This window comes from Euprymna scolopes, chromosome 40 (genome assembly GCF_053919585.1).
Source record: "Euprymna scolopes isolate OS-2025 chromosome 40, ASM5391958v1, whole genome shotgun sequence".
Taxonomy (NCBI): domain Eukaryota; kingdom Metazoa; phylum Mollusca; class Cephalopoda; order Sepiida; family Sepiolidae; genus Euprymna; species Euprymna scolopes.
The window spans coordinates 31,333,962-31,358,737 of record NC_136521.1 but is presented as its reverse complement, the minus strand read 5'-3'; the positions used below and the strand labels follow the sequence as shown (position 1 = coordinate 31,358,737).

Genomic DNA, 24,776 nt, shown 5'->3' with positions numbered 1-24,776 from the left:
ACCGTTAACTACGCCACAGACCGCATTTGATTCTTGGCCACCATCTTGGTTACTGATCCGAACTACGCCGGCATCTTTGTTCAACACAATGTCTCAAAACTTAACAGCTAGTCATGTGTGATTTTAAGGCACTTTCACCCATTTTGCTCAAAGCAAATACTTTTTTTTTTTTTTTTCAACACATACACAACAATATGTTTGTTGACAATCATATTCACATTCTGACTCACTTATATTTGGCCAACCAAGCACCTGGTGCTACCAGATCAGGTTGTCTATTGGCTGCACCTACATAGATTTTCTGTTTTTGTTTTCTATTTTATTTTATAAAACTAAATTATGTTCTGCAAAAGCAAAAACAGTCCCCTTCCCCTTTTTCCTTGCCTACTTCTCAACCTCGTCAGTGGGGTATTAGAATACACTGACTTCCCCCCTCCCCCCTGCAGAGAATAAAAGTCCTTCAATGGGGCCACATTGGCCATGGGTGGGTGACCCGCAATACTCTAGAACGGGATCCTGGTGGCTGAGTATCTCATGACTCGGATCCAAGTGGCCGTGAGTCTACAACACTCCACTTTGGCCCTTACTTTGGTTAGACGGGCGGTCGGGAAGGCCCGACCTGATCAATCGGCTAGTCATGACAAGCCCTAATAACAGTAAACCCTAATAAAAAGAGAAATACAAATACATCACACACAAACACCTTTAAAAAAACGAAAAAAAAAAAAAAAACATACTGATACTAGAAGGCAATGGCCAATCAAATAGTGAAACCTGATGCTACTGGCAACAACCCTTTAATATAATTCGCTGAATCCAAGTAAATAAAGAAACCATCATAAGCAGATATACTCAAACAGTGAGTGTATCATCCTTGTATCCCTTTATGTATGTTTGGGCGAATGAATTTCCCCCCAACTATCTCCCAATTTAGGGCTCTAGGGAGGGTGGGGAGCAAGGATGATGAAGGAAAAAAATATAATTTATGGCTTCCAAAACAAATCAAAAGACCCCATCCAGAAAGTGAATATGAATCAGACTTGGATATAGAATTAAATAATCATAGAATATTCCCAAGATTCATTGTTTTGGAATCTATAGAGAGCAGTACTCCAATCACCAAATTGTCCCCATTCATTATCGAAAAATGAAATCAGATCTATAACTAAAACTGCACAAATCAAAAAACTAAGTAACAACACCAATAGAAGTACCAAATAAACTCAGCAAATACACTCCTAAATCAAAACCACATCCACAACCTCAAAATAAAAGCCTACCCCCACATTACCTTGAAGTCTTCAAAGGGTGTGATAAAGAGCCCAGAACTTGCACTTTGTTTGCCAGATGAAATTAAAAATAACTTAAAAATGAGCAAGGAGTCAGAAAGCAGAATAAAGATTAAAAAATAAATAAAAAAAATAACCAAATGATTCCAACAAACACCTACATCTTAAACTTCAATACCCCCAAACCTCCCGCAGAAATAAAAATTGGCTATATAATAGAAAAGGTAGAAATCTTCATTCCAAACCTATTAAGATGCCATAACTGCCATAAATTCGGCCACCACATGCAAAAACTGTGGTGGAATTGGGGAACACAAAGTGTGAAATGCTATTAAAATGTGCAAACAAAACCATGCAGCTGATTCAAAGGAATGCGAAGTTTGAAAGAAGGAAAAATTAACAAAAATCAAACACCAAAAATCTACCATATCCGGAGGCAAGAAAACTAGTTGAGGGCACACCAGACTCCAACATATGTAAGTATAGCAAAACTACAAATATCCTGATCTCAAAACAAGAGACGGTACAAAGCAACCTGACTGAATTGATGAAAGAATTAAAGCTACTAGTGGAGACATTAAGGAAATCTTAACTAAACTAACCAAATGGGACCTGAAGGAGAATCCTCAGTCTCAGAGAGATGAGGCTGAAACTCCAAACTTATCCAATACTACATCTTAAACCCAAGGATTTTTCACCTACCAAAACGAAACCTCCTAAAGAAAATCAACATAATAAACAAACAGAAATGGTGCTGGATGAAAACAAATTCGCACTAATCGAAATGAAGAGCCAAGAAAGGCACTCAAGACAGACAGAAAAAAAAAATAAAGAAACCGCGCCCCTAACACCCAAAAAAGCCTGGAGACCGAAAAAAAAAAAAAAAAGCAGCTTTAATTTTAATAATTGAAAAGACACGTTTAATTGTAAAATGCAACGAATAAAATATTTGTTTAACTTTTATAGAGTGTTTAATTGTTCAAAGTATTTATAGTGTTAAAATTACTTGTTTTCCTATATTTTTTCTGACCTTTTTATTGCATTACAAAATTTCGATAGAATTTGTAAACTACTGAATACTGTATTTTTACAGCACTGACCATAAACTGTAGTAAACATATTACATAAAATAAAAGCCAAATAATTAATATTGTTGCTAATGTAAAACTAAGTTAGCAAGCATACAAATAGTCTGCGAATATGCGATTAAAAAAAAATATATATGCGGTAGCCAAAAAGCATATTCCGTTCCAAAGAAGAATATTCTTTTCAAAAAACATATTCCCGTGAAAATAAGCATATTCTTAAGCATTTACCTGAAGAATATTTCCAGCATATCACGAGAATACAAAGCATATCTGTAAAATATGGTCTAAGTAAATAAAGACAACGAAGACGGGTTAGGGCATAATTGACCATCTCTCTCTCTCTCTCTCTCTACCTGTCCGTCTGGTCTTTCTCCCTTCCCCTATATTCCCCCCCCCCTCTCTATTGCACGCTGGTTGGTGTAACTGGAGAATTCATAATAAAAGAACATACAGTCTAAGTAAATTGTTCCTAATATTCATAAATGACCTCCCCGACAAAATTGCCTCTGAGATGGGTATATAGGCTGATGACGCCACACTCTATAACAGGCACGACAGGAAAGAAAATGAACACGGAAATGGCAGAAATACTAAAGGATAACCTCCAATCTGTAGTGAAATGGGGACAAAAATGGATGGTCACATTCAATGCTGCCAAGATTAAACTGGTTTCCTTCAATAATTACAAGAAACCTTCTCTACCACCTATAGCAATGGCCAACGACACTTTATCTGAGAGTACATCTTTCAAACTCCTTGTTCACAGGAAACACAAGTTGGAACAATTACATTGAAAACATTGCCAGGGCCGCTGCAAAGAAGGTAGGCTCCCTCTACCATGCTAGAAAATTACTAACACCCGAAAGTATCCTGTACCTCTATAAGGCCACCATTCTCCCATGTATGGAGTATTGCTGTCATATTTGGGCTGGTGCATCTGTTACTAGTCTCTCGCTCCTAGACAAGGTTCAAAAGAGAATCGCCAATCTGATAGGCCCTGAACTGGCATCTAAGCTTCAGCCTCTGTCCCATCGACGAAATGTTGTATCTCTGCCTGTTCTACAAGTATTTTAATGGAGAATGCTCTGCTGAACTGCAAGCACTTGTGTCCCTACGACGTAAACACCCTCGATAAACCTGACAGGCAGCTAAATCTCACAGTAGAGATCCCTAGATGTAAAAGATCTTTCTACTCCAGTAGTTTCTTCCACAGAACCGTTAGACTTTGGAATTCCATTCCAGGTCCCTGCTTCCCCAACTGTACTGACGTGCAGAAGTTCAAGTGTAACATGAACAGACATCTTGCTGCCCAAATTTCCACATAGTACCCCAGTAGATGTTACCCCTGATAGTAGCCCCCTACACCAAAGTGGCAATGTGCCTTGTTTGGGGTGAAAATTTAAAAAAATAAAAAAAATAAAAAAGTAAATATAGGCAAAAATAAATAGAAATAACGAAGACAGGATTGAGGAAGATTAAATGTATCGCATAAAGTTTGTAATGTAACTAATGGGTATGTATAAATTATTATAGAAAGGTGATCCCCCCCACTTTTTAGAAACTAACATTTATTCATATCTTGAAAAATACTTGTATGCTGGATTTTTATACGTTATTTTCATTTTCAACACCCCCCAAAAACCTTTAAAAGTGCTAATTTTAAAGGATTTCTCGAGAGAGTAATCATTCTTCATATTTACCAAATAAAGAAAAAATGCCAGATGAAGTTTTACAATGAATTAATGCGCTTCATTTTATAATAATTTATAAACATTGAACAATACAAATGTGAAGGGGACAGTCTTCTGTAAATATTCTTCCGCCTTACAATTGAATAAAAAAAAAAAAAAAAAAAAAAAAAAAAAAAAAAGATAGCGTGAAAGTTGAATTTAACCATAAAACACTAATTACAAATAGTGCGGTACAAAAAATGCATAAACACCAAATTTTAAAGTAGACAGTGGTCTCGGATGCATATGATGCAGAGTGCGATACCATATGCAACCATATACCAGCATAACTTGATACTTATGAATTTGTTAACATTAGGAGGTTGGGGGTTGGCAAACGACAAAAACAATAACAGCCATATTTTAAATTTTTATATGGAGGGGGGGGGGTGCTACCACCGGGCAACACCGGTTAACGGGTCCTGCTCGTGTGTGTATGTATATATATGTGTGTGTGTGTGTGTGTGTGTGTGAGATATATGATCATGTTAAAACTGCAACTGTTGATTGTGTGGTTAAGTTAATTTATCAAGATTGACTCTTTAATCCTGAGATTGCCTATATTTTTTTTATAGCAAGTTTCTTTATTCTAAGGTCTTTATTATGATTGTGGTTTGATAAGGTATGCTTATGAAATGATAACATCCTATTTGTTAGGTGTTCTTTGATGTATATGTGTAATAGTCTCATTGTACTTACCAATGTTTACCAAATCACCCATAATACAACACCGGATGACTCCCTGAGCCACAATAGCATCACATTATAAGACAGCATTTGTATGCCAGCAATGGTTGGTTTTCCTTTAGTGATGCTGTTGCTTAGTATCATTCATTCATTTCTTTATAAATTAGATTATTGTTGGCATTTGTTTCCATGATATCTTTCTAGTTAGAATTCTTTCTAGAAAGACATTGGGTACTTAGAGGAGGAACAATGTGAAGGCTGTCAACATCTCTAAAGAAAAGTGTTTCCATTGAACTGGATTCAAACTTGGCACACTCAAGTTGCCTGTCTGTATCAGTAACTGCTTAGCCATCATCACCTCCCATGATGCTATCCAACAATTTGGAATGTGCTCTCATGAACTTATTGCACTCGTACCTCCAAAACGAAAATACAACCAACTAGAAGCAAAATCCGTTGTAGAGATCATAGATGCTGAAAGATTTTCTACTATAATGGCTTCTTTTAGATCACTTGCATTTAGAATTCTCTCCCTGCTCCCCGGACCATAACAATATGCAGAAATTTACATGTAATATGAACAAATATATTGCTATCCAACTACCCATACTAATTAGCCCTATAAAGATGGCCTCTATCACAGTAGTCGCTTGTAATTTAATGGCAATATGTTCAGTCTAAGTCAAACAAGTTTATAATTTTTTTTTTTTTTTTTCGGTCAAGTTGAATGAAAGCAGTTCAATTTCTTTCTGCTCTCCAAACATGTCTGACTAAACTTTAATGGAAACAATTAAAAACAAGAAAATTATAATTTTTGTGCTAAATAATATTTTGTCATCCATTCAATGTAATTTTGTTGTCTTTTGTAGATATGGTTGGACACAGAGCTCATATCGGAATAAGGATTAAATCTCAACTGCATAAAAGGCACCGGATATCCATAAGAATTTGCACAGTTCCAATAAGGATTAGGGTTCACCGAGTATAGTTGGTTCCATAGGTAAGGATATACATTTTGAGGATAGTATGATAGGTAAGAATAATGCATTCTTTCTTCTTTGGATGATGATGATGATGAATCCGTAGATGAAAGCGAATCAGAATCAGAAAAATTGCCTGAAACAGAAGTTGAAGAATCGGAAAATTCTTCAGATTCACTTGAAGATACATTTTTGAAAATTTCCTGGTTTTTCGAATGTTTTCGTGTCGGATTCTTCGTTTTTGTTGTTAGTGATTTTTGAGTTTTGTCTACAGTATTTTTACTTGAGTTTTCTGAAGGAGATATTCCGTTTCTCTGGGACTCTTTATTCGTCGAGACCTTTTCCATTTTCTTGTCCTGACATGATAAAGATTTCTCGTCTTGACATGGTAACGATTTGTTGTCTGCTGCTGAATGTTTCAAATTCTCTGTCTTCTCCCAATAGTGTTGATACTCAGGGACAAAATATTCGTCATCTTTGTAACGAAAAAGATGGCGATATTTTTTCACTTTGGAACGGTCAGAAAAATCTGGTTCCAATCCAGCTAAAGAAGAATTATTATCACTCTGTTCTTGGTTTGGAGCACATTTCGCAGAACCTTTGTTTTTGATCGACTGAGGATTTGTTTTAAGCGTCATACATGCCACATCACTAATTAATTGTGACTCCTTTTTATTAGTCTTGATCGAGTTAGTTTTTAGACTTTTGCCTGACGTATTGTAAGCATTACATTTAATCTGTAAATCGGAATTCAAGTCGTTAGAATCATCAACATTTTTAAAAGATACCATTTGTGAATCAGCAGGTCCTGATTTCCCCTTAGCGGCGCCGCTTAGCAATGTATTGCAGGCTTTCTTATAATAAGTGTCTAATAGTTTACATACTTTGGCTTTTAGAGTGACATCCGATGAAGAATGGACAGGCAGGACGGATGAGTAATCTTTACTTCCTTCAGCTTTATCATCACATGTAAACTGGTCAAACGCTGAACAAAGCTCAGCATACGAACCAGGATTTGGAACGGGTTTAAATTGTGGAATTTCTGTCGGTTCCCATGGAGACACAGAAATCTGATTAACCAACGGGAGATCATCGCCGATAGGAGGTAGGCTTTGATGGTGAAATGGCAGGGAATCTTGAATTTCCAAATTCAGAGATTTTCCAGTTTTCTTATCTTTGATGGAATCAAAGTTTTCAAGCTTTGCAAAATCTGGTACAGAAACAATCTCGGAGCAATCGCTCCTTTCCAAAACGAATGTCGGAACTGTTGGAATTGCACCTTCGGAAATTTTAGACTTATCTTTAATTTTGTTCTGAATCTCGGTTCTTTCATTTTGTATTTCTGATGGGGCGTCAAGATTCAAAGAATCCTGGATAGATTCTTCAGATTTGGAACCATTGACTGCCCCTTCCAGTACAGGATTTTCTTTATGGACTGCACCAGTTGTTGACAAAGTTTCTGTATGGATAATATCATCCAACTTGATTGGGTGTTTCTCACATGGTTGATTGACAAGATCATTTGGAATTGGGTCTGTAAAAAGAAAAATAATATATTAATAACTAGCAAGGCTACCAGGCATTGCCCGGGAGAATAGTAAATCATTTACCTTTATCAATATTTGGCAAGAACAACACACTTAGTAACAGACTTGAAGAAAAACCAAATGTACACATAGCAAAGATAATGGCAGAAACCTTCAAAAACGGAATGGAATGTGGTTGTAAATGGTTGCATTTGATGCTACGAAGATTAAACTTCTTTTCTTTAACAATGGCAAAAACCTCTCAATCACTGATTGCCATCTGAGAGCTCATTGTTGAAGTTCCTTGACTTAATCTTCACAGGCAACATATATTGGAACAAATACATTACTGCAATGAAGGTTGGCTTCCCTCTACCATGCTAGAAAATTACTCACACCAGAGAGTATCCTATATCTTTACAAAGACAATTCGCCCATGCATGGAGTATTGTTGCCACATCTGGGCTGGGGCAGCTACCACTAGTCTCTCATACTTGGATAAAAAAAATAAATAAAAAGTCAAATCTATCAGCCAAGCTCCAACCTCTGTCCTATCACTGAAATATTACATCCTTATGCATAATTTAACTATAAATGAAAGAAAGTGGTTGTCAAAGAGTACAGGAAATCTCAAAATGCTGACGCTGATAGAACAAATTAGGTTGAAACATTTGGTACTCCAACTCCAAAAAGGCGAACCATTTACCACATTCATGACAAATTTGATGCCACTGGCTCAATCCTTAATGCTCTAAAAACTTTTCGGCCCAAAACTGCCTGTACAAAGGATAATAAGCAACTTGTTGCCAAAATATATGTAGAATCTAAAATGTCCGCCAGAAGAGCTTCTTTAGAATTGAGCATATCACATAGCTATATCAGGCAAATCCTGAAATCTGTTGGGTTGAAAGAGTCGAAAACCAAGTATCAGTGATTTGAAAAATTACATAAGAGATACATTTAAAAAAATTAATACCCACACAGACTTGTGCAAAAATGTCTTTCGAAACCAGTTTCAGCACGTGCTTTGATAAAATTTAAAAGCTTATTTGTTGCTTAAAGTTTTATTGTTATTAATACTACACTGTTAATTCACATAGAATTATCTGTATACGTAAAACTAAATAAATGACGTTTCTAAATTTTTTACATGAGGATTGGGTTATTCATATTATTTGGATTCAGACTACCGTTCTCAAATTTTGTAAAAATTATGTAGAAATGTTGCCATTTTAGCAAACTGGATATACAAAGACAGAAAAGTAAAAATATTGGAGTGATTCTGTTTGTCTTCCTGTGAGAGGGTAGAGTTAGATACAAGGTCAGTTTTTAATTTAGGGGGAAAACAGCTCCCCAAAAAGGGCAATGGATAGTAACAAAAATAAAAAATGTATCAGTCATGAAGATCAAAAAAGTGTAGTGCAGCATCAGAACAGATACTACACTTTGATCTTTGTCCGAAGCGGGGAAAATCTAACTCTCAAAAAGGTTTGGTTTTACCGCATATCACTCCCCCTCCTTTTGGTAATTAATGCAGATTTCCGTGATTTGGATTTTTTTTTTTTGGTCGCGAGTTAGATATTGTAACTTATTAAATCAAGTAAGCTCTTTTTTTTTTATCATTAGGCGATTTTTTTTTGGGGGGGGGGGGTAAAGTTGTATTGAGTTAAAATTATATTCTTTTATATATTATATTTATTATTATATATTTTTTTAAATAGTTCTTTCATATTGTTGACATTGTAATAATTTTTCCAAATATGTGTGAGATTGCCACAATCTAAAAGAAAATGTTTTATTATAAAGGGTCTTTGGCATGCAAAACATTCTGGAGGGTCTTCTTTTTTTAACAGGAAGGAGTGGGTTATATGCGTGTGTCCTATGCGAATATGGGACAAAACCACTTCTTCCCTACGCAATTTTCTGAAATTTGATAACCATTCCATTGTGGATTTAATTTTGAAAACTTTGTTATTTGGACAGTTATTCCATTGTTCTTGCCATTTCTTTATAACAAGATTATTAATTGTGGAATTTTTATTGCTTATATTGAGTTTTAGTGCGTTTTTGGCAGCTATGTCAGCTTTTTCATTGCCCTGAATTCCAAAATGACTGGATCCAGCAGAATTTGATATTTTTGTTTTGTGAAAGAGTATGTATTCTTTGTAATAGGTTGGTGAATAGTGGATTATTTAAGTTTTGGTTCTTTAAGGATTCAAATACTGATATGTAATCTGAAAAAAAAAAAAAAAAAAAAAAAAAATTATAAATTTGTTATGGGTGAGGTCTATAGCTATGGCTTCAGCACTAAAAATTGAAGCAACCTGGTAATCATTTCTGTAATGTTATTGGATACTACTCTGCATCCAGTTCTGTTGCTGTCTTTGGAACCATCTGTGTAGATATACTGATAGTTTGGGTGATTGTAATATCTGTGTCTACCACTAGTGGTTTCATACAGAAACCAAAAGGTTTTATAGCTTTTACTTTTTGGTTAAATAGGTTTTGGTATTTGGGATTGAAGATGCAGTTATGGGCTGGATTTATTGGTTGTGATTTTTTCACATCAGAGATATTACTCTAGTGGGTTTGCAATACAGTCATAGGCAGGATTGTCTGGGCAAGAGAAAATTTTAGTCAAGTATTATAAGGCTAGTTTGTTGCGTTGTATTGACAACTGGCTTCTGCATAGAGACTATCAATGAGGGAAGTTTGGAAGGCTCCCAGTAATAGCCTAAGGCCCTAATGTTGAACGGTGTCTAATGTCTTTATGTATAACTTTCTGGTGGTAAATGAAGCCGCCATAATCTAGTTTTGATCGCACTAGTGATCTATATAATTTCAATAGAGTTTGTGTCCGCTCCTCAATCTGTGTGGACAATGACTTGCATTAATTGGAGAGTTTTATTACATTTATTTTTTAAGTGTTTGATGTGAGGAATGAATGCAAGTCTTTTGTCTAATATTAGTCCTAAGAATGTATGTCCATCTACACAGGAATATGGGTATCATCTAGTTTTAAAAGAGGATCTGGGTGCAGTTTTCTAAGCTGACAAAAGTGTATGCATTTTGTTTTTGTTAGTGGAAAATTTTAATCCATTCTCAGGTGTCCATTTTTTAATTTTTATTTTTGTCAATGCATTGTTGAAACTGACACTCAATTATGTGGATATACCTTAAGCTGTACACAATTAGAAAATCGACATATTAAGGTTACCAACAAAATACTTCTCCATGGGACTCCAATTTCCTGTTCCTTAATGTCCGAGAGGCATGTTCCTACACGGACATTAAGTAGTTTATTGTTAATGAAGTTGTTGGAGACAGGGTCTTCCTTTCAGCCCAGCTTCTTTGAGATCTTTCATGATACCATGCATCCATATGGTATTGTAAGACTTTAAGATACAAAAAAAATAGCTGTCATGTTTTTTTTTGTATAAATGCATTTTTGATAAAAGTTTCCAATCGTATTAGGTGATTTGATGTTTTCAGAAGCCGCATTGAAAGTTGGTTATTATTTTATTAGTTTCAAGAAACCAAATTAGTCTATTATTTATCATTCTCTCCATTGTCTTGCACACACAGCTTGTTAGTGTTATGGAGCAATAATTGGAGGGGTCAGATGCATCCTTTCCTGTTTTGGTATGGAAATCACTGGCTTGTTTCCATATAGTTGCAACATAGCATTCTTAATGACATCTGGGTCAATGGCAAAGTAAATACTTTAATTGTTGACCTGGTAGTTGTTTTAGAAATTCATCTTATCTCATCTGGTCCCTCAGCTGTGTTATTGGCTTTTTTTAATGAATCCTTTAGTTCACGAATGGTAAAAGGTTTGTTGCATTCTTCCTCATTATTACTTTTAAAGTTCAGTTTGCTTTTTCCCAATTCCTGTTTATAGTCTGGAATTTTTTATTGTAATTTATGGATGATGGATTATTTGCAATAGAATCTGCAAGCGTGTTGGCCATGTCCTTTTTTGGGTTATTTTGTTATTGTTTATACAAAAGTGGTGGAGAGGGGAACTGGTGTTTTTTTCCTGATATTTTCCGCATCATATTCCATATGGTTTTATCTTTGGTGTTATCATTGATTTTGGACATCAAGTTCTTTCACAATTCCCATTTGGCTTTTTATTATTTGGCGTGCTTTAGGTCTGCATATTTTAAAGTTGTTTAAATCCTGAGTAGTTAATTGTTAAATTTTCTTAATGCAGCACATCTTAGCCTGATAGCTTTTTTGCAATCATCATTAAACCAGGGCCGATAATACTTAGCTGATGATTTTGTTTTAGGTATGCATTCCTCAGCTACCGAGATGATGGTATCTGTAAAGTGAGTGATCATGTCTTTCTCAGGTTTTCCAGGAGTTTGTGTTTGGATAATAATTTTAATTTATTCCAGTTAGCTTTTTTAAGATTCCAGCAAGGAATTTTTGAGGTTATTTCAGGACCAAAGTGCTCTAATGTTATTGGGAAGTGGTCACTTCCACAGGTGTCCTCATGCACTGTCCAGTTGTAATCCATAAATATACTAGGATCACTAATAGAGAAGTCAATTGCTGAGAACGAGTTTGTAACAGAGTGAATAAAGGTTGTTAATATTTTCTGTAATGATTTTTTTTTTTATATATATGCATAGGTTGTTAATATTTTCTGTAATGATTTTTTTTTGTTATATATGCATAGGTTGTTAATATTTTCTGTAATGATTCCTTTTCTATCTGTGTCTGAGCATCCCCAACTAGCATTACGACTGTTAAAGTCGCCTAATAAGAGGCGAGGGAGTTGATAAGTTTTTCTATTTCTGTTTCATCTATGGGGTTGTTTGGAAGTAGATAGATGAACCATTCTACGTAGGGTGGTTGTGACGGCAATTGCCTCCAAGTTAGTTTGTAGATTTACTTGCATTTGTGCTGTGGTTTTGTTAATGAGAATGGATGCTCCTCCAGAAGTTTTATTTGGATCATTTGTTGTGTGGTTGTATTCGGTGAAGTTATGGAGTTTGATATTTTCAGATGGTTTTAAAAAGGTCTCTTGTAGGCATATTATTGTAGGGCAAAGATTGGATTTAGTAGAAGTAATTCATTCCAGTTGGCTTTTATATCTCTACAATTCTATTGGATTATTCTGTTGGCCATAGTTTAATTTTATGCATTTGATTTTCTTTTGTCGTATTGAGAATAGGGGTGGTTGTTTTCTACTATTTGATTATGGATGGGTTGGAGGTTTTGTCGTCTATTTCCATTGTTTCCAAGGTTTTGAATCTATTCAGGTCTGTAGTTCTTGTTCTTAACGTGGAGCAGGATCTGTCTTTTTTGGATTTTTCATTTATTTTCTGTTTGGTTGGTGAGAGATTTGATATTTTCCCCCTTTCCGGGATGTACAAAGCATTTGTTCATTTGGTTTTGGGATGTTAGTTTCAGTAAGTTTTTTATGTGATGTTGTATTCGGTTTTTGAGGTCTGGTGGGATTTTACTTCCGACTGTTTAGAAGTTATTTTCTAATACAGCTCGAGTTGAAGGTAGTTGCCGTAAGGTGGCCCTCAATGCCTCAACTCGTTCTTGAAGTGTCTTTATTAGAGTTGAGATTTCCTTTAGTTCTGTTGGTTTTTAGTTGCACGCGTGTACAATCTAACTGGTTCTGTCATGCAGGCTGATTCAATAATCTTTCTGACTTCGGTAAAGCTTATATTTTTTGTATATTTTAATTTATTTATTCTTTTTTCTTTGATCCAGTTTTAGCAGAGAGGTAAGTATGCTGGATGGTTATCACCACAGTTTGGGCATTTTATGTTTCCTTGGCATCGTTTCCTGGTGTTCCTTACTACTATATTTTGGGCATACTGTTTTCCTAGTGCATCATTAAACCAGTGACCAAATTTTTGACAGTTTAGGCAGCGAAGTGGTTTAGAGATATATTTTTCTACTTTAATGTTAATGTATCCAATTTTGATTTCAGTTAGTAGACTGGGAGTATTGAAGGTTAATATGTAGGTGTCTGTTTCTTTTTATTGTAATTATTTTGGTGTCTAACTTTTTAGATTTCTTTTTATTTCTTCTAGGGAGCAGTTGTTTAATTCTGGGCATTTAATGGCTCCTTTTGAGGTGTTGAGGGCTTTGTGAGGGTAGGTTTTGATGTTTATATCAGAACTTTGTCCATATTAAAAATTCTTTGGCACTATTTTTAGAAGATACTTGTACAAATAAGATTCTATTTTTTTAAATTTTTTGCTTTGTGTTTAGGTTTTTGTTTATAATTTTTTCAATTAGAAATGGGGACATTTTGGTTACCTGTGTATTGTCTTGTGATTCTAAGATTATATACCCAGGAAAGATTGTATTTTCATCTTTATCACGTTCTGTATTTGAATCTGGACGGGATCTTTTGATTTTTTTGGGAGTCATATGAAGTATTATTTTCTTTCATCATCCTTGCTCTCCACCCTACTCGGAGCCCTACATTGGGAGATGGTTGGGAGGGGGGGGCATTTGCCCAAGCATCTCCGGGATTCAAGGATGATATACTCAAACAGTGAACATAGTTGCTTGTGATGATTTCCTTAGCGCTAGCAAGGTATAATAAAGGACTTTGTTGTCGGTAGCATCTGGTTTCACAATCTGATTGGCCCTTGCCATCGCTTTCTAATATCAGTATGTTTTTTTTTTGTATATGTGTTTGTGTGTAATGTATTTGTGAGGGTTTACTGTTATTAGAGCTTGTCATGACTAGCCGATTAATCGGGTTGGGTCTCTCTGACCACCTATCTCGCTGAAGTAAGGACCAAAGTGGAGTGTTGCAAACTCACAGCCACTTGGATCCGAGTCGTGATGTGCTCAGCCACCAGGATCCTTTTCTAGAGCATTATGGGTCGCCACCTATGGCCAAAAGGGGGTCTCATTGAGGGACTTTTACCCTCTGCAGAGGGCAGTCTGTATTCTGGAGCCTCACCAACAGGGCCTTTAAATGTGTAAAGTTTTTATTTCAAGTTTTTTTTTTAGTCATTTTGACTCATCCTACATCGACCCCTTTGGGTTATTCATGTTGCATCATTTTGTAGAAGATTTTTATTCTTCAAGCTCTTTGTATCGTCAATCGCTAGTTCATAGTGTTTGGTTGTTTTATAGTGGATTTTGTCGTGGTTCAAAAGACCTGATAGGTCCTGAACTGTCATCTAGGCTTCAGCCTCTGTCCCATCGACGAGATGTTGCATCTCTCTGCCTGTTCTACAAATACTTTAATGGTGAATGCTCTGACGAACTGCAAACACTTGTACCTCCCCGACGTAACTACCCCCCCGACAAACCCGACAAGCTAGTAAGTCTCATCCCTTTACAGTAGAGATCCCTAGGTGCAAGAAAGCCTTTTACTCCAATAGTTTCTTCCCCAGAACTGCGGGTCTTTGGAACTCCCTTCCGGGATTCTGCTGTCCCAACTGCACTGATATGCAGAAGTTCAAGTGTAATGTTAACAAACATCTTTCTACTCATCTCCCTTCATAATGACCCCGCTAATTAAGTCCCTGATAGTATCCCCCTGCTTCAAAGTGGCACTGTGCCTTGTTTGGGGTGAAAATTGAAAAAAAAAAAAAAAAAAAAAAAATGTCTTTATGATGTACATACCTGTCACAGAACAAAAATATTCCAAAATTCATGTAAATTTATCATTTGAAAATTAAAAGGTTTTTAATATAAAAAAACATTTTTATGACTTTTAGCAAGTTTAATAGTAAATCGTAGACTAATTTTGATCTCTGCAGTTAAATTGAGTTATCTACCCCTTATTCCCATAAAAAAAATTCTCTTGCCTTTATTCTTATATAAGTTAACATTTTCAACCATTTTAAAAAAACAATATCCAATTACCAATAACAAAAAGTAATCAAGACAAATCTGGTATTGTTGAAAATAACATCACTTTTCATTTGTCCAGAGATAAAGTTTTTTTTTTTTTTAATATTTAGCTCACTCTCAAGTTGATTCAGCAGGTCAACTTTTTCTAAAATTTTATTTTATACAATCTTTTTTATGCAAACCCTCCAGACAAGGTATGAGACCACTTGAAAGAAGCTACAAAAAAAAAAAAAAAAAAAAAAAAAAATATTGTTTCAAGGTAAAAAAATTAGCCAACAAGCGTTAGATGGATTCTGACACAGAAAACACTTAATTCTTCCCCTTTTGTCAGAAACATTGCACATGAAATGTGAGGACTTAATAAAATAAGAGAAGCAAAGGTTATGAGGCTGGCAAAAATAAATCCGACATTTATGTTCTATTCTTAAAGTTGAAAATTTTGAGAGACATTTGAGATAATCCCATTGATAAAAGAGTTATGGCCCATTTTATTTATGATTTACTCGAAATATGCAGCTGCGCATAGCAAGCATATTTGGATACAATTTTGTGGGAGCCTTTTCTAGTCTCACACAAAAACACGCATTCACATTTCAAGGCACTTTTCTTGTCATGCACACACAAACATATGTGCACATGAATTGCTGGTTGGCGAGTATTCATAGTGAATGTTTTACAGGGAAGGAGAGGAGTCATAGAGTGAAGCGCAGTTGAGCACTTGCCATGAAAATAACAACAGAGCAAAGAGAGGCTCGCAACATCTCTTCTGCGAGAGAGGTAGCAGGGAGGAGAAAAGGACATCACCCATCAGAATTCAAAGTTGATTTCTTACCCTGTCTAGGCAGAAAAAAAAGTTCTGAGCAGATCCTCCCCAGATGTGAATAACATTTGTGTAGATGTGGGTGCATTGTAAAAAATAAATAGAAATTAAAAAAAAATTTTTTTTATTAAGATTTGCCATACTCACTTGGTAAAGGCTGAAGCGTTGTGTTGCAAACTGTCTGAATTTTCTTCAACATTTTCAATCCCATATCTCCAGGCACAAAAGAGATGGCGGCACCCTGACTGCCTAAACAAAGAGAAAGAAGAAAAAGACCTTACAAGCATCTATCAAAAGGAGCAAAAAAATGTTCAAATGAAGATAGACGTAGTCGTTCTATACTGGAAAATAGACAATTTACAGTGGCAGAAAAAAAACAGCTCTGCAAAATTGAATGGATACAATTTACTATTAAAAATCATTGCAAAAAATAAATAAAAAAAAAAAAGAAAAATTTTATATATATATATATATATATATATATATATAAAGATCAAGTATTTTTTTTATATGTGATTTTTGGAATATTTTTATTCTGTGCCAGATACGCACATCGAAGATTTATCTTTATTTTTTTTCTTTAGCTAGCTTGAATTCTGAACTTGTGGCTGATATTGTACAAGACCCAGTCTATAATGCAAGGTTTTGACAGAGAAACCATTCCATTTTAGATAACTGTTGATGTTTTTCAAGGTCATACTACATCTATTTACTAGCATGGGTGCCCAGCGTTGCCCGGGTGTTTGGAGGTGTGTTGAGAAAAAAAAAAAAAAAAAAGTGGTAGTAAGAAGATAGGCTCGAACCCGTACCACGAAGGAGAAAAAGAATGGGAAAAACCGTGACGTCCTTGCTGTTATGACCACTGTCAAACCGGAAGTAACATAGGTTTAAATTAAGGCTAGACAATCTAAAAGAGGATAACTTTCGAAAATATCAGCGAAAAAAGTGGCCAAGTAGAAAGGCCATACAGAATCTCCAGGAAGCAACTAGCAGAAGACTCCCAACACATCCATGAAGACCTAGCTATTATGATGGAGCATAGAGCGAGATGGCATAAGAGTCAAAGCTCTGTGACACTACCATGACGAGATGATGAAGAGTAACATTTTTCTCTTTCTTCCCTTTGGGAATGATGATTCTAACGAGCTTTTTCCTTCATCAGCAAAGTTACAAAATGTAAAAATGGGATCTGTTAATTTTAAGTACATTTGTTAGAAACATGAGCAATAAGAACTTTCTTAAAATTGTTTTGTTTTATGGCATATTAACCTTTTTGGGGTTATTTAATGCTAAAATCTAGTAATTTGGGAAAACGTTTTTATGCTTCAAGTTCTTTATATCTTTAAATGTCTATGGAGCTTGGTTTGGTTGGATTTATTTTTTTATATAAGAAAATTGGCTCTTGTACAGTTTAATCAAGACATTAAAAAATGAAAATATCGAGAGAGAAAAAAAAAAAATAAAAAAGTTATATTGTATGTATGCATTTTGGACTGAAGATCTCTATAAAAAAAAAAAAAAAAAAAAAAAAAATCACTTAATTGATAGAGTATTTTTTTTTTTTTACAACGGAAAAACACGTTTTTATAACAGCGCGTTGAAGGTAGACATCTTTGAATTTTTTGAACACGCCATGGGGAGATAATTTAAAGCGCCGACACTCCCTCCCCATCTTTAATATTAGCTTTTCTTCCTAAAAATCGAACCTTTTGCTCACTAACAAATTGTTTGTTTTTTTTGCTGTAAAAAAAAAAAAAAAAAAAAAAAAAACTACTTGATGAAATTAAGTGAAAATTTTTTTTCGGAGGACTTCATTTTATAACTGATACATGCAATAAAAACTTTTGATATTTTCATTTTTTTTATGTCTTGATTAAACAGTACAAGTACTGGAAAATTGTTTTCGTTTTTGACTTGCAGAACATGATTGAGTTTTGCAAAGAGAAAGGAAGAAAATCAATATTAATGTTTGTCGCATTGTCAAAATGTGTAAAGAAACAAAAGGAAGGGGATATTTACCAAATCTTCCGGCTCGTCCGATGCGATGAAGATACACTCTTGGTTTTCGCGGCAAATCAAGATTTATCACCAAGTTAACATTTTCAGCATCAATTCCTCGAGATGTCTGCACAAACAAAGGATAAATTAAGCGTATGAAGACTACATGGAAACAAATCTATTCATATAAAGTTAGGTATGATTACATGTTTATTTGAATGGGAATGGGCTATAAGTGAAAAAAATGGTATGAAATTTTTAGAGAATTGGTGGTGTCTTTTCAAGATAAATGCAACTTGTGAGAGACCAATGACGAAAGTTGGAGTTGGCATCTTTTAGATTTTTACCAGCAGGAGTAGAGGTAATTCATTTACTCGACTAGGTAAAAAGCTATCCTAGTCAAAAAGCCAATAGTTTTGCAATGGAGTGCTGATCACATTTTGAGATTATCTAGGTTGTCTCCCCTTCCCTGATAAAGCTCTATGACCTAATTTCTGTTCCCTCCTTTTGAGAAGGGGGGGGGGGTAATTGTCTGTCACCCTACGCTCTTTCATCCAGGAGGGATTTTTTTTTTTTTTTTTTTTTTTTTTAAACCCGAGCCAAAATGGAGAGCAGGATTCAAAAAGTTAATTAGTTATTGACAAAAGAATCCTCATAACAGTGAATCGAACACGAGGGAGTTAAGTCAGATCAATTGAAAAGAAGGGCCAGCTAATGGAGGACACCAGAGTTATTTCTATTCATTTAACCTCATCTTTTACCTTATTCAGGGGGTCAGCTATTTACTGATATTATGCAAATTTACTTTCCAATTTTTCAGCAGGTCAACTACATTTAGTAATCAAGTAAAAAATTTTTTTTAAAAAGCTATATTTTTTCATATTTTCAAATTAAATTCAGTTTTTATATTTTTCTTTAAAGATTGTTAGATAATTTGCTGGAATAACTTTAAATTTAGTAATCAAAGTAAAAAGATAGAATTTTTACTTAATTAAACAATTTGAAATAAGAAAACTGATTTTTATAATTTAATCAATTTTACAATAATTTATATCAGTTTGAAATAGATTAAACTTAAAAACAAGTGAAGTACGCATGGTTCCTTGTGAGTGCACACTGAATGAGGCATAAAAAAATTACTAAGTTCAGTACCCCCTCCCCTCCATTTAGCTCCAAAAGTCTCCAAGGGACGTCAAATCCTGGTGAAAATGAACAAACGGCGCAGTTTTAGGCCTTAACATATGTAAATTTGAGTTCTGTATCATGCAAAAAAAAGAAGTGACTAAGTCCAACATATGCCCCCTTCCCTCCCAAGACCTTAATATGTGTAAATTTGAGCTCAGCACCATGCAAAACTGCTAAATAGACATAAATAGTCCCAAAAATGGAGTGTTTTTATTAGCCCTAAAAGAGCCCCTGGGGCACACATAAGAGTTATTGCAAAGTATAGATAAACAAAATTATATAGAAATAAGTTAGTTACAACTTTTCAGAAAATTTTATAAAAATCCAAGGCATCAATTGTTTTTAATAAGCACAAAAGTGTCAATTTTAGCCATTTTAACCCGAAAGGCGCCCCTGGGGAAGGAGGGGGTGGGGGGAGGGTCCCGAAAAATCCGTTCTGTTACTTCTTTTTACTCATATCATGTTTAATGTTTGTGCAAAATTCCAAAAAATATCAAGGGGTAGTTACTGAGAAAAGTGCAGACAGATGAACGGACAAGAGTGAATTTACAGATCCACCGTCCTTTTGTTGGAGGGCAAAAAAAAAAAAAATTGTTAATAACCGCTTTGGTATATATATATATATATATATATATATATAAAAAAAATGTCCACTGATGTCGACTCACTGCTATGAACGCAGAGTAAGGGAATGTGTATGAGAAAAAGCGAAAGTAGAATCAAAGAGACAATAAGTACATAAAAACCGGGTTATTGTGGCCGCAAGAGTTAGCAACAAATAGATTAAATTCAGGGAACTTCGATTAGGAACTAACAGAGCATTACTAACTTTATCAATAATGTATGGAAATAAAACCTGGTCAATGAGGATTGAGGATATGTGTTGCATGGTGAGAAATGATATCAGAATGATATGACGGATGTGTAATAGGAGTCTTAAAGACAAACTTAGATTTGATAATCTTGGAGAAAAATTAAATCTAAACCGAGTTTGTTTTTGTTTTACAGCTTATCAACCCTTTTCAGGTTATTTAATGCCAAATCCAGTTATTTTGAAGAATGATTTTTTAATAGAATATTTTTAGTCGCGTGCAAGCGACTCTATAAGTTGGTCTGTCCGTAACACTTTTGTGATTGGCCTTTTTGGTTAAGATCAAAGGTCTGTTGTTAATAGATGCTGTTCTTAGCTTTTTAAGCTTTTCTTGGCCTTTAGCCTTGTGCCTAAGTTTTTTGTTCATTTTCCCTATTGTTTTTTCCTGTGAATAAAAATTTAATATCTCAAAGTGTAGTATCTGTTCCAGCAGATACTGCAAGCAAAGACCATATGTGGGGGCAACTCCACATAAGACCTTGGTCAATGTAGGGGCAACCCTTCATACCAATTGTCACTATCCAGCTCCCCTACTCCCCAGGGAGTTGGTCCCATTTCCCCTTCACTCCTCACATTAAAAATCGGCCTTGTGCCTAATTTCCTCGGTGGGAGAGCAAATAAATACCCTTTTCTTGGCCTTTTGGCCAAGATCAAAGTGTAGTATCTGTTCTTACAACATGCTGTACTTATTGTGATATAAAGTGGGGGATCACTTTTCTGTATTAATTTAATGTAAAATGACCACCCACTTTACAACCAGACAGTCTCAAAGCCATTGAAGTCATTCTCCAGATCATTCAAGTTGTTTTTGAAGGATTCCAGTTATTTTTTAAGCATTCAATTCATCCTTAAGTTCATTAAAGTCATTCTAAGTCATTTACTTTTTATTTATTTAAGTCATTTCAGCCCGTTTTTTGGTCAGTTTAGTTTACCTTTAAGAATTTCATGCCAATCCTACATTCACGCATTCATTCATTACACGAGAGCACGCGACTAATGGCTATCGGCCTTGTTTTTTTCAAGTCGGTTTCTATTTAACCCATAGTTGGGACCCTAACAGGTACTATCACTCTGGGTCAGAGTGGACCTGGGAGCAATGGCAATTAAAGGGTGGCTCGACACTCCCCAAAGCCCGCAAGCTGGGGCCTTACTATCAGATATAGTTTAAGGTCATATCCAGGATCAGACAGTATAGCGAGATATATGGAAAACGGGAAACTTCATTAGTTTGGTCACATTGAAAGAATAAAAAAGAGTTATTGGGTTAGTAGATATAAAACAAGTAGTTGGATCAGTTGGCATGAATAAGTCAAGAAAAACATGGGGAGTGATAAGAATAAAGAGAAAGAGAGATTGTGCTGTCAGTTGGAAAGAGGACAAAAAAAAAATTACGATGGAAGCAGCAAGGGAGAAAAAAATAGAACGCTGATTGTTAAGAATTCTGAATTCAACTTTTTCTGCTTTCATTGCTTTGAGAAGAAAACATTTCGTTGAGCATGAACACAACTTGTACGTCGAAAAAATTCACGTGACTAAAATAGCGATTAATTCCTGGAGAAAAACTATAGACAATCTTTCAACTAGACATATGCCAGCATCTAAAATAGATGTTAAACCGAATATGATCATGGTGAATGAAATCAGAAATAAAATTCATAAAAAAAGTTACATTTTAAATTGACATCGTCTAAATACATGATAATTCTAATGAAATTGATTTCGTAATGATCACGTCATAATCAGGTGGATTTATGGCTGCAGACTGGAGGAAAGGATTCATTCAACAGTTTTTCTACAGAAACTTAGTATTGGCGGGATTGTGGATATTTTACACATTCAGTACGTCAGGTGGTTTTACTATCTCTTGCATCAAATCCATAGCATGCATAGATATTCCAGACTCTAAAGACCACAATGGAGTGAAGAACGTTCCTGATTTGAAATGGAAGATCTACATCAGATCTGCTGCCAAAGCTGCTGAAACATGGTTGGATCATTATACTTCTCCGGAAAGAATCTCACCCTCGATGCAAATTTTTACCTATACAAAAGCCAAATACAACCTAAGATGGAGTATTTGTTGCCACATTTGAAGAGGAGATGCTCAGAGTAGCCTTTTCTGCCTTGGTAAAGTCTAAAATCATCTTTGAAATCTAATAAACCTTTTCATTTTCCTGCTTTCTTTCTTACAGAAGAGACACTGCGAGTATATCTCTGCTCTATCCTCATTTTCATTGTAGGTGCTCAACTGAAATTTAATGTATGCCCCCCCCCCTAAAAAAAAACAAAAAAACATTTGCAACAAATACTCGTCTAGCTATTACAACTGTCAATAATTACTCTAGCAATCAATACCTAAAACTAAATAAAAATTCCATGAGCAAAGTTTCTTTTCTAGAACTGCGTCTGTAGAACAATATTTTGGAGATGCTTCCCAGCTGACTATGACATTGTTTTCAAATATAAAATAAGTAAATTATTGAGTTGCCCTCATAAATAATCAAACCCTACCCAAGTTCTACCATTACCAAACATCAGTGTTGTCTCAGTTTATCCAACACTCATTAACCCTTATCCTTGAGTGGCATCGGGCCTTAATAAACAGTGACCCCCTAGTAAAAAAAACAAAAAAACACTTGATCTGCCTATGAAGTCACTGTCAGGACACACAACTTAATACAACTGGAAAGTTCTATCCCACTTAATTTTAACCTAACATGGAAATTTACCATTCTAACGCTATTTTTACTTATTGCAATTACTCATCAAATCTCTAAACTACGTTCACTTTGAAATCACATTCAACCAAATTTATAGTTTTATCAAATCATTTGTATTATTTGAACTACGGTTCTCATCTTCAGTGTTATTTTCACAATGTTTCGGTCGATATAACCTCCAACCTTCTTCAGATGTATCTTGTCAAACTCAGGAACCTTGCTGTCGAACTCAGGAGTCTTACAATTGAACTGAACCTTTTATTTAATCCACCTTCTCATTCCGTCAGTCATGATTGTGTGCAGGTCCTAAGTAATTTGCAATTGTATTCTGAGTGTCGCATGAACTGGACCAATGGCATAGTGGATAAAGTACTTCAGTTATAAGTTACAATCTTCTGGAGGTTAAATCCTCAGTGCGAGCAATACTCAAAAATACAATTGGGAATTACTTGGGACTTAAATCCATTGAGGGCTAACAGAACAAGAGCATGTTAGCTCCAGAGATTAAATTAAGGGTTCCATTCGAAATTCCATACAGATTCCCCAGTTTGACAGATTCTCTGAATTTACAAGATACACATGAAGGCAGGAGGTTACATCAACCGAAACGTGAAAACGACGTTTAAAGATGAGAACAATAATCTGAAAAATCCAAAAACAACAAAATTCACAAAATCATTTCAATTCAGCAATAGAACCAAAATAAAGAAAACCCACCAAATCAGTTGATATCAAAACACGACATTGAAACGCTTTCAGACTAGCTATCGCTTCGTTTCGCTCCTTCTGTTCTAAAGAACCAGCAATGCAACAGGTTGGCCAACCTTGTTCTTCTAACTTAAAAGCCAAACTTTGAGCTCTGTAAAAAAAAAAAAAAAAAAAAAAATTAAACATAATGAAGCAATTTATTAAAGGCCACAGCCATGGATGAACAAAAAAAAAATTATTTTCTGCTGCTTTGCAGTTTTAGTGTACACGAATGATAAAGAAAAGCAAAATATTTACATACGTATAACTTACCCTGATAGAAGGTTAGAAAATATCAAACACTGGTTAAACGAAACAGAAGAAAGAACTTTGATGGCTGCATCGTGGCTGTACTCGGCCGCTTTTTGCACATGAGGATGAAACGGGATTTTGAGATAATACTGCTTGATGCCTGCATGAAAGTAAAGAAAAATAGTGTTTTTTCTTTTTAGATCAAAAACTAGTGTTAAAGATCAGATTCTGATTTTAGGCATAGAAGTTACAGATGAATCTGATGGTAAATAAAACATTAATTTTAATTTCTTCCTAATAAAATTCTTTATCAACATTCAAATTCTCAATCTTGATTTTAGATTAAATTTCATAATTCTAAAAATTTTTATGCCTGAATTTTATTTTTGAATGCACAGTTTATAAATTTCTATTTTCCACAATCATTATTGTATTTGACACAGTTATCCTCATTTTTATCGTCTTACTATGAACATCCACTTGTACTAACTCTACACAGGCTATGATCGTCCTGCTCATCGTGATGGTCAAAGACTGTTAGACTCATTTCAAGCAAAGCCAAATTTATAAATAATTAATAAACATGTACTTTTTGCAGCGATTATAAGTGTCACTCGTTTTCATAAGTTGAATAGCAGACATGCAGAATAAGATTCTTTATCCCAGCCAACTAAAAAAAACAAAAAAAAAAAAACAAAAAAACCACCAGTCCAACCAGACAACAAAACCTCTGTTCCCAATAACCAATAAAAACTAACTACTTCCTTGAATGTCCAACTACAACTGTCTGTTTCACTAACCACAAAGGCAGCTTTGTAACCCCTACAGGACAGCTCAGGTGCACAGGCTTGTGGGTTGAGATGTGAGATGCAGCTGTAGCTGATACCTGTGGAGTCACCCATGTTTCCGTCTAGTAGTCGAATTTGTCTCCGTCGCCGTCAGTTGCTCTCCGGTTCCGCTTTCAAATCAACTTCCAAACGTCACCTGGGCTATCGGAGAAATATATTGCATTCACAACGGCGTTTCCAATTA

General features: G+C 35.1%; 1 protein-coding gene and 1 pseudogene across 1 annotated transcript in view; one reads left to right on the top strand and one right to left on the bottom strand.

Moving 5' to 3' along the window:
* Positions 1-5,459: 5,459 nt before the first annotated feature.
* The window catches only part of LOC145265468 (uncharacterized), a 48,732-nt gene continuing 29,415 nt past the window's right edge, over positions 5,460-24,776 (bottom strand). The window contains exons 6-10 of the mRNA XM_080121333.1: positions 23,766-23,904; positions 23,463-23,604; positions 17,991-18,096; positions 16,119-16,220; positions 5,460-7,308 (exon numbers count right to left, since the gene is read on the bottom strand). Coding sequence (XP_079977459.1) covers positions 5,600-7,308; positions 16,119-16,220; positions 17,991-18,096; positions 23,463-23,604; positions 23,766-23,904 — 2,198 coding nt within the window. The 3' untranslated portion in view covers positions 5,460-5,599. The remainder of the gene's footprint in view (positions 7,309-16,118; positions 16,221-17,990; positions 18,097-23,462; positions 23,605-23,765; positions 23,905-24,776) is intronic.
* Positions 20,649-20,775, top strand: LOC145265812 (U2 spliceosomal RNA; annotated as a pseudogene).